Source organism: Aegilops tauschii, chromosome 2 (assembly GCF_002575655.3).
Source record: "Aegilops tauschii subsp. strangulata cultivar AL8/78 chromosome 2, Aet v6.0, whole genome shotgun sequence".
Classification (NCBI taxonomy): Eukaryota; Viridiplantae; Streptophyta; class Magnoliopsida; order Poales; family Poaceae; genus Aegilops; species Aegilops tauschii.
In genome coordinates, this window is record NC_053036.3 from 446372924 (window position 1) to 446383475 (window position 10552).

Consider the following 10552-nt stretch of genomic DNA (forward strand, 5'->3'; position numbering starts at 1 on the left):
AGGCTTTGGTGGTAGAGTTTTTTGCTTGACATGTACCTCTTCCTCTTCATCGTCCTCTTCCTCTTCATCGTCCTCTTCCTCTTCATCGTCGTCTTCCTCTTCCTATTCGTCTTCCTCTTCTTCGACGGTGTCTTCATCTTCGTTTTCCTCTTCATCTTCCACCACTTTCTTGTTGATGGCTCTAGGTTTTGCTTTATGTTTCTTCTTTGTCTTTTTGCTTGTCTTTTCAGCATCTGCGCGCTTCGGGCATGTTCTTGCATTATGTGGTTCATACTCCTTGCATATGCTACAAAGTCTGCTGCTTGCTTTCTTTGGGTGTGGTCCCTTCTTTTGTTCCATAACTTTGGGCAGCTGTTTTTGAGATTTGGGTTGCTTGACCTCCTCATCATTGTTTCTTTCAAAGAGTGTTGGACAGGTCAGCTTGTTGTGTCCCGCAACCTAGTTGCACACACTACATTTCCTGTGTCCAAGTGGCACTCTATTCTCATCGAGCACGACGACTCTTCCTGCAGGTGGTGCCTTTATTTGAGCTCTCTTGTCACTTTTCTTTGTTGCAGTAATTTTCTTCCTACCCTTTGTTTCAGAATACAGCGGCAGTTTCATCGTCTCTTGCTGTCGCTGCTCCATTGATTGGCCATCACCCTGCTTGCATTGGTTGGCTTCAGCGGCGGGGTTGAGCATTTCAGCTGCATAATAATGAAGGTCATCTTCAATTTCAGCGTCCTCTTCAGCCATCCTTTCTTCAGCATCCGCTTGATTTGCTGAATGTATTGCATCAAGCTCTTCCACGAGCCTCTTGAGAACATAGTAGGCTCTGTCATATTGCTGGTCACATCTCATCGCTTTCTTGTTAACCATCAAATTCAGCTGCAGCAAGATGTCTTGCTTCGATAGCCTTGAGCTGCCATCCGATGCGGTTGTGTTGTAGTCCCTTCTATCAAAGGTTGGTTGTGATTTTGCAGTCTTTGTGTACCGTTTGAGGATATACATGTTTGGAAATTTGTCAGGCTTGAGGTAGTCCAGTATGTTCATGATGTGAAGGCAGAACAGGCCTGCATTTTGTGATGAATGCAGAATACATAGTTTGTGAGTCAGCAATGAGTTTCATAAATTTTGATATGATACTACTGGTCTAGCTATTTAATGAGTTTGTTTTTTTGCTCACCTGTGTGTGTCCAGAGCTTGCATTCACACTCGTATATTTCATTCTTTGGGTCAGCTACAACCTGGAATTCATGCTTTGACCAGGAAAATCTTTCTTCATCGTCATGGCCAGGCTTGTTGTGGTAGTACACAAGGTACTTAGTGGGCTCTGCTGTATACTTTGCGCGAAATAGCGTGGCCTTTCTCATCCTATTCCTCATCTCGGTGTACACGGCTCTCGTGTACTTGATAGACATGTCTTCCTCGTAGCCGTAAGTTGTTTCTGTCACAGGATTGGTCTGCACGTGTCAAAAGGTGAGATATTAGTCGAAGCAGAGTCATGGGTTTCATTTTTTAAAATTCAAAGTGCACATGTTGAAGGTAAACAGAACATGATGGGGGTGTTTTGTACTTGTCATCATACCATGCTGGTTATTGTTTGCTCGTTCTCCTTCTGCATCCGAGTTTGTATGCAAGCATTGACCCGCCTAGCAAACTTGTGTAGGTTCTGGGTCCCCTTGACAAACCCTTTCTTTAGCACGTGGTTCATGCTCTCGCTTCGTTGTGTGGAAGTCATTCTAGCACAGAAAATGTTCTTGTAATATGCTGAAATCCACATCTTCCTATCACTCCAGAGCTGCATCATCATCTGGTCATTCTCCAGGTTGTAGTTGTGCACGAGTTGAGCCCAGGCATCTTCAAACTCCGTTGGCATCAGCGGCTAGTTTAATATAGCTGTGAACTCCTCTTTGAATGTTTTATACTTTTTGTACAGCAACGCGAGGTATTCCCTGTACTTCTTCATGATGTGCCAACGGCATAGCTTGTGGACGGTGTTTGGGAATGATTGTGGTATAGCTTTCGCCATCGATGGGCATTGGTCTGCATGAATTAAAAAAATGAAACTTGATTCTTTTTTTTACTGATGGTGAACTTATGTTGTACAAGTACTTGAACTTCACATCTAGCAGTATGGTATCTAAGAATGTCACATGTATTTTTTCTTTACAGCAGTGTTGCTGAACTTCTGTGGTACCAGTGCTTGAACTTCACAGTTAGTAGTAGGACAAACTAGTAGTGTCACACTCAAAAATTTTCTTAAAGCATTGTTGTTGAACTTCTGTGGTAGCAGTGCTTGAACTTCACATAAATAACTATATTTTTCTAAACATGCTACATATATTTATCTTACAGCTTTGTCCTTGAACTTCTATGATTCATGTATTTGAACTTCACATTCATAACTAATTTTTTTCTAAACATGTGACAGATAATTTTGCTTTCTTGTACTGCTAGTTGGACTTCTATGCTAACAGTGGTTGAACTGCATTCTTTACATTTTTTCAGACAAAACCAATGTACCCAACACAGACCCATAGACTGAAAAGATGATGAAACTTGAAGAGTTTTTTTAACTCACCTGTTAGAATGCAAGTTGGGTGCTTGTTGTTCATGCACCGTACAAATGTATTGAACAGCCACTTGAATGACTTTGCATCTTCGTCTCTTATCAGGGCAACAGCAAATATCGTTGACTGCAAGTGATGGTTTATTCCAACAAACACTCCCAGAGGCATATGAAATCTGTTGGTCTTGTAAGTTGTGTCGAATGTTATGAAATCGCCAAAGTCTTGATAGGCTCCTCGGCAGCTTGCATTGGACCAGAAAATGTTTTTAATTTACTTGTCCTTGTCCACTTGGATGTCACAGAAAAACTCATCATTTATTGCCTTCATGTCTTTGAAGAATGAAACAAGTTTCAATACATCATCCAAATCATCTTTCCTTGCATTCATGGCTTTCCTGCAAATCACATGCAAACATGCATTTGTTATTTTTTGCTAGCAAAGGGTTGTGAGCTAGGATGCTATTTTACATTGCAGTATGTGGGTGTTTGAATACTTACTGGTTTAGTAGGTCTCGTCCGGTCATGCTTAGGAAGTAGCTTCCATCTTCATTTTCAGATAGCATGGACATGATTGTTGTGTGCTTGACATCATGGTACTGCAGGAGCTTTACGTACTCCAAAATAGTGGGGTCATAATTCTTGTGTGAGTGCAAAAATACTAGCATGTCATCAGTTTGCATGAGTTTGTGATTATGGTTGTACTCAATGTCCACTGCCACGCATGTGTCATCCTCCTGCACCTTCACCCTCATTCTTGCATTGCAGCCTGTCCTCTGTGATGTTTTGTTTCGCTTCCTGTTGGCCTCTGAAACAGAAGATGTGTGTATCCCTTGGAAGGCGCAAACAAAATGCTTGTGGTTGTCATTTCCCCCCGTCTTCCTGATTCCAAAACCAGCGTGTCTGGTGTATCTGTTATAAAATTCCCTTGCTTTCTCTACATCTTTGAATCGCATCTTTAGTCTTGGTATTAGATAATCCGGTAGATCGGGCGTCTGCAGAAAAAGTAAAAAATAATCCAAACAGCACGTTAAAATGCAGTTTATGAACTTGTTATCCTGGAGGGAGCAGAAAATTTGCAGATAATACAAGATGCGTATATAAATATTTTTTGTTTCACTTACGTGCGTGTATGATCGCAACTCCGCCGGTGTCGGCTGCTGTCCCTCTGGGATGGGGCATGGCGGAGTAATCATAGCAGGATGCAGCAGTGGATCACGAGGAGGAAGGAGGGCTGAAGATGGCCTCTCTCTTGTTTGTGTCCTTTTTGCTTGAGGTGGTTGTGGAGGTATTGCGATCCTGGTCTTGGTTTGCTCTTTTGTTTTGTGAAGCAATCCATCTACCTTATGCCCCGTACAATTCTGACTTGTAGCAGCAGTAGTAGGATCCAACAGTGGTAGTGTGCAGAGCACTCTCCTCCGTGTGTGTGTTGCTGTTGGATTTGTCCTGGGGTCCGGTTTAGTTGCTTCGCTTTGGCATTGATGAGGCACACCAGGATAACCTCCAGAGTTACACGCAGGACTTGAGCTAACCCCCTCCTCCATCGGCATGTTTGGGAGTCTGCTGGTGGATACAAAGAATCCGCTGGGGATTTCCGGCGTCACCCAATTAGGTGGAGGCGCAAACTTGTGCGGATAGGGTTGTGACCCAGCATCTTGGAAGCCTCCGTGTGTTTCGGGTGTCATCCATTTTTGGTCTGGAGCAAGTTGGTAATGCTGTTGGTGCGTTTGAGGTGTGACCCATTGAGGGGGTGGTGCAACGCGTACAGGCTTTGGATTGTGTACTTGCTGCTGGGAACTTCTAAGCTTCTGCATGCGTCTCTCGTCTTGCTGACATAAAAGAAAAAAATGTCTATTAGCACACAAGTTATATCTGCTTATACCTTTGTAACTGAACTTAGCATTATTCATAGCCTGAACTTCTCATATAAAAGTGGTGAGAGCCATCACACTATGCACTGAGCTGAGCATCTGCCAATACTTCTGTACCTGAACTGAGCACCCTTCACAGAATGAACGTCACATCCTGTTTAATTCTAAAATATTTGATTACTTATATGTACCTGAACTAAGCACTGTCCACAACCTGAACTTCATGTTTTGCAAAGGGGAAATACTGTCTACAGTTAAAAAAACCTGAACCTTCATGAGTTTGAATGGTTGGACTGCTAGTGCATACCAACCTGACCTTCATGTGATATCACATGCATGTTCTATTTTCCTTTTATTTTTTTGCACAGAACTAGATACATACCAACCTGAACTCTGGCACACTTACTAGTTGAACTTCACATGGCTTTTCCACATGTGAATGTGATGCAGGCAGATTTTATAGTGTTTGTAGCCTGGACTGAGGCTCACACACTACGAGAACTTCACATGGTTGTAAGCAGGCAGATTTTAAAAAAGCTTTTGTAGCCTGGACTGATGCTCACACACCACCTGAACTTCACATAGTTGTAAGAAAATAACAAACCAAAGGAAGGAAGAAGTTCAACCATACCCTGGCTAGAAGTTCGGCCAACCTTTTTCCAGCAGCTGATAGGCCACCTTGAGAACAATTTGTCGTGGAGGTAGGAGAGGAATTCCATGGCAATCCATGTCTTGCAGGGGGCGCGAAGTTCATCTGCACGAAGCAAGAAGGTCAGAGAAGGCAAGATTGAAGAAGAAGGCAAAATTGGGAGGAAGTTCATGTACTTTTGCCGCTGAATTTGAGGGCGCAGCCGATGCCGCCTCCGCGGAGGAGTTGCTCCGTTGGTCGCGTCGCTCGCCGTAGCTTGCGTCGGGGCCGTCATCTGGTCTGCCAAGGCTTCGGGTGGTGACGATGGGACGAGGATGCGGCTTCCTGAAGTCCATGGCGGCTTCGCCGCGTCCAGGCGACGCGGGCTCCCTCGCGCCGGCGTCCGCCGTCGCTCGCTCGCCCGCGCCGGTGGTCGGCCAGGAGCTGGAGATGGAGGGGAGGCGGCGGATCTGGCCGGCCAGGAGCTGGGGAAGGAGGGGAGGCGGCGGATCCGGCCGGCCAGGAGCTGGGGAAGGAAGGGAGGCGGCGGATCCGGCGAAGATCGGCGGCGAGGAGGGGGCAGGTCGGGGATCGAGGGAAGGAGGGGGGCTGGGGCGGCTCGGGATCGGGATCGGGATCAGGTGGATCCTGTCGGGGGGGGCCTCGGGATCCAGTGGGTCCTGTCGGGCCGGTGGCAGTTCGGGAGGGCCCTGTCGGGCCCTATATAGGGGCTTCTGTGATCCAAATAACTATTCTAATCCTGGGATTAGAATAGTGTTGTCCTATATATATATATATATTATATATATATATATCTGGATCTCTCCAACACATAGTGCTTGCCAAAAGAAAAAGTGTAAAAGGGAAAGGTGAGGATCACCATGACTCTTGTATAAGGGTAGAAGATAAAAGTAAAAGATAGGCCCTTCGCAGAGGGAAGCAGAGGTTGTCATGCGCTTTTATGGTTGGATGCACAAAATCTTAATGCAAAAGAACGTCGCTTTATATTGCCGCTTGTGATAAAGAACTTTATTATGCAGTCCATCGCTTTTATTTCTTCCATAGCACAAGTTCGTATAAAGCTTATTTTCTTCACACTAATAGACCATACATGTTTTAGAGAGCAAATTTTTTATTGCTTGCACTGATGAAAACTTACTTGAAGGATCTTACTCAATCCATAGGTAGGTATGGTGGACTCTCATGGCAAATCTGGTTTAAGGGGTGTTTGGAAGCACAAGTAGTATCTCTACTTGGTGCAAAGAATTTGGCTAGCATGAGAGGGAGAAGCAAGCCCAACATGTTGGAGGATCCATGACAATATTACTTCTATTCGGATATAAGAAAACATAACTCATTATGTTGTCTTCCTTGTCCAACATCAACTTTTTAGCATGTCATATTTTAATGAGTGCTCACAATTACAAAAGATGTCCAAGATAGTATATTTATATGTGAAGCCTCTCTTTCTTTATTACTTCCTATTAATTGCAACAATGACCAAAACTATGTTTGTCAACTCTCAACAAATTTTATTCATCATACTCTTTATATGTGAAGTCATTACTCTCCATAAGATCAACATATGATCTTTTTATTTCTTTCTTTCTTTTATTTCTTTAATTCCCTCAAGATCATAGCAAGAAAGCAAAGCCCTCAACTCAAAACTACTCTTATTATATAGCTCACGGACTCGATTACATAGATAGATCTCAAAACAAAACTCAAAGCTAGATCATACTAAGAATTTTATTCTACTAGATCAAGATATAATCAAAAGGATCGAACTAAGAAAATGATAAAGATAAAGGTGTGATGGTGATACGATACCGGGGCACCTCCCCTAAGCTTGGCAGTTGCCAAGGGGAGTGCCCATACCCATGTATTTATGTCTCTTTCTTCGGCGCTGGTGATGTGATATTCTTCACGATGATGCCCATTAGGATGCGATTCCCCTCCTCGAGCCTATTATTTTCCTGATTAAGATCCATTACCTCCTTGCGGAGTATACCCGTGACGGAAATAGCTCCATTCGCCCATGGATGTTTCATAGCTGTGGGGGAAAAGTAACACTCTTTTTCATATTTTCATAAGAGAGAAATTTAGCATTGGGAGGGATGACCGAATTTGGTATTGCTAAGCTCTGAAGTTCCTCCAGCATGAATCCTGTTTGAAGACGAGAGGTAACTTCTTGATCCTCCTCCACGGCATCCACCCTTTTCAAGTCGGCCTCCATCTCTTCCTCCATTGATTGCCCAAAGTGGTCAGCTTCGCTGTTTGCTCTTGGGCCCGGCATCGGATGAGAGACACGACTATCCCCGACTGACTCTTGCGAAGACATCTTGCTCCAAATCTATTGCAGAAACAACTCAGAACAAAAACAGGGGATTTTGTCGTGGTACGGTGGTCAAAACCTTCGGGAGATTATATAATGAATTTTTACCGACCAAAAGAAGTATTGTGCAAGAAAACGGAGTCCGGAGGGCACACGAGGTGGCCACAAGGCAGGGGCGTGCCCTCCACCCTTGTGGTCTCCTCACGCATCTTTCGGACTACTTTAAATTTTCCTATTTTTTTTTTAATATTCCAAAATGGAGAAAAATTGCCATTAGAACTGTTTTGGAGTCGGTTTACTTACCGTACCACATACCTATTCCTTTTCGGAGTCTGAAACATTCTGCAAAGTATCCCTTATGTACTCCTCCGGTGTTATGGTATTAATTATATTGGTCTCAACATTTATGGGAGTACCTGAGATATAATGTTTGATTCTTTGACCATTTACCACCTTCGGCGTTGTTGATCTTGATGGCACCGGAACGATAAACCTCCTCGATAATGTAAGGACTTTCCCATTTAGAGAGAAGCTTTCCTGCAAAAAAAATTAAACGAGAGTTGTATAGAAAAACATGATCACCTACATTAAACTCACGCTTTTGTATCCTCTTGTCATGCCATATTTTAACTTTTTCTTTTAACAACTTGGCATTTTCATAGGCTTGAGTTCTCCATTCATCAAGTGAGCTAGTGTCAAATAACCTCTTCTCACCGGCAAGTTTGAAATCATAATTGAGCTCTTTAATAGCCCAATAAGCTTTATGTTCTAGTTCGAGAGGTAAGTGACATGCTTTTCCATAAACCATTTTATACGGAGACATACCCATAGGGTTCTTATAAGCAGTTCTATAAGCCCACAATGCATCATCAAGTTTCTTAGACCAATTCTTTCTAGATCTATTAACAGTCTTTTGCAAAATCAATTTAATCTCTCTATTGCTCAATTCTACTTGACCACTAGACCGAGGATGATATGGAGATGCAATTCTATGGTTAACATCACATTTAACAAGCATTTTACGGAAAGCACCATGAATAAAATGTGAACCACCATCAGTCATTAAATATCTAGGGACTCCAAACCTCAGAAAAATAACTTCTTTAAGCATCTTAATAGAAGTGTTATGATCAACACTACTAGTTGGGATAGCTTCTACCCACTTAGTAACGTAATCAACAGCAACTAAAATATGTGTATACCCATTAGAGGAAGGAAAAGGTCCCATATAATCAAAGCCCCAAACATCAAATGGTTCGATAACAAGTGAATAATTCATAGGCATTTCCTGATGTCTACTAATATTGCATATCCTCTGGCATTCATCACAAGACAAGACAAACTTACGAGCATCCTTGAAGAGAGTAGGCCAATAAAAACCAGATTGCAATACATTATGTGCAGTTCTATCTCCACCGTGGTGTCCTCCGTAGGCCTCGGAGTGGCACTTGCGTAGGATCTGTTCCTGTTCATGCTCAGGTACACAACGTCTAATAACACCATCTACTCCTTCTTTATAAAGGTGTGGGTCATCCCAAAAGTAATGTCTTAAATCATAGAAAAACTTTTTCTTTTGCTGGTATGTGAAACTAGGTGGTATAAATTTAGCAACAATGTAATTAGCATAATCAGCATACCATGGAGTATTACATGAAGCATTTATGACAGCTAATTGTTCATCAGGAAAACTATCATCAATAGGCATTGGGTCATCAAGAAAATTTTCTAACCTAGACAAGTTGTCTGCAACGGGGTTCTCAGCTCCCTTTCTATCAATAATATGCAAATCAGATTCTTGTAGCAAGAGAACCCATCTAATAAGTCTAGGTTTAGCATCTTTCTTTTCCATAAGATATTTAATAGCAGCATGATCAGTGTGAACAGTTACTTTGGAATCAACAATATAAGATCCGAACTTATCACAAGCAAATACAGCTGCTAAAAATTATTTTTCAGTAGTAACATAATTTCTCTAGGCACTGTCTAGAGTTTTACTAGCATAATAAATAACATTCAATTTCTTATCAACTCTTTGCCCTAGAACAGCACCAACAGCATAATCACTAGCATCACACATAATTTCAAAGGGTAAATTCCAATCAGGTTGCTGAACAATAGGTGCAGAAATCAAGGCTTTCTTAAGTATTTCAAATGCTTCTACACAATCATCATCAAAAACAAAAGGGACATCTTTTTGCAAGAGATTAGTGAGAGGCCTAGAAATTTTAGAGAAGTCTTTAATAAACCTCCTATAGAAACCAGCATGACCAAGGAAACTTCTTATACCTTTGATATCTTTAGGACACGACATCTTTTCAATAGCATCTACTTTAGCTTTATCAACTTCAATACCTCTTTCAGAAATTTTATGCCCCAAGGCAATACCTTCATTAACCATAAATTGGCACTTCTCCCAATTCAAGACAAGATTAGTTTCTTCACATCTCTGCAAGATCAAGGTTGCTTAAGCAATCATCAAAAGAAGTTTCGTAAACGGAATAATCATCCATGAAAACCTCAATAATATTTTCACAAAAGTCAGAGAATATAGCAGTCATACATCTTTGAAAGGTAGCAGGTGCATTGCATAAACCAAAATGCATACGTCTATAAGCAAAAGTACCGAAAGGGCAAGTAAAAGTGGTCTTTTCTTGGTCCTCTTTTGACACATGTATTTGAGAGAAACCAGAATAACACTCTAGAAAGCAGAAATGTGTATGTTTGGACAGTCTTTCTAGCATTTGATCAATAAAAGGTAGAAGGTAATGATCTTTTTTAGTAGCTTTATTTAATTTGCAAAAATCAATTACCATTCTATAACCTGTAACAATTCTTTGTGGAATCAATTCATTCTTATCATTAGGAACAACAGTAATACCTCTCTTCTTAGGGACACAATGAACAGGACTTACCCATCTACTATTAGCAATAGGATAAATTATACCTGCCTCCAGAAGCTTTAATATTTCATTTCTTACCATTTCTTTCATCTTGGGATTTAACCGACGTTGGTGATCAACAACTAGTTTAGCATCAGGCTCCAAATTAATTTTGTGCTAACATAGAGTGGGACTCATGCCCTTAAGATCATCAAGAGTATATCCAATAGTTGCACGGTGCTTCTTCAGAGTTTTCAATAATTTCTTTTCTTCATGCTGTGAAAGGTTAGC

General features: G+C 41.7%; 1 protein-coding gene across 1 annotated transcript; it reads right to left on the minus strand.

The window, feature by feature from the left end:
- Positions 1-438: 438 nt before the first annotated feature.
- On the minus strand, positions 439-1858 carry LOC109762762 (protein FAR1-RELATED SEQUENCE 5). Its single transcript, XM_020321630.1, has 3 exons — positions 1568-1858; positions 1166-1442; positions 439-1052 (listed from the first exon to the last, which is right to left on the minus strand). The coding sequence occupies exons 1-3, from the start codon at positions 1856-1858 to the stop codon at positions 439-441; spliced, it is 1182 nt and encodes a 393-aa protein (XP_020177219.1).
- Between the last annotated feature and the right edge of the window lie 8694 nt (positions 1859-10552).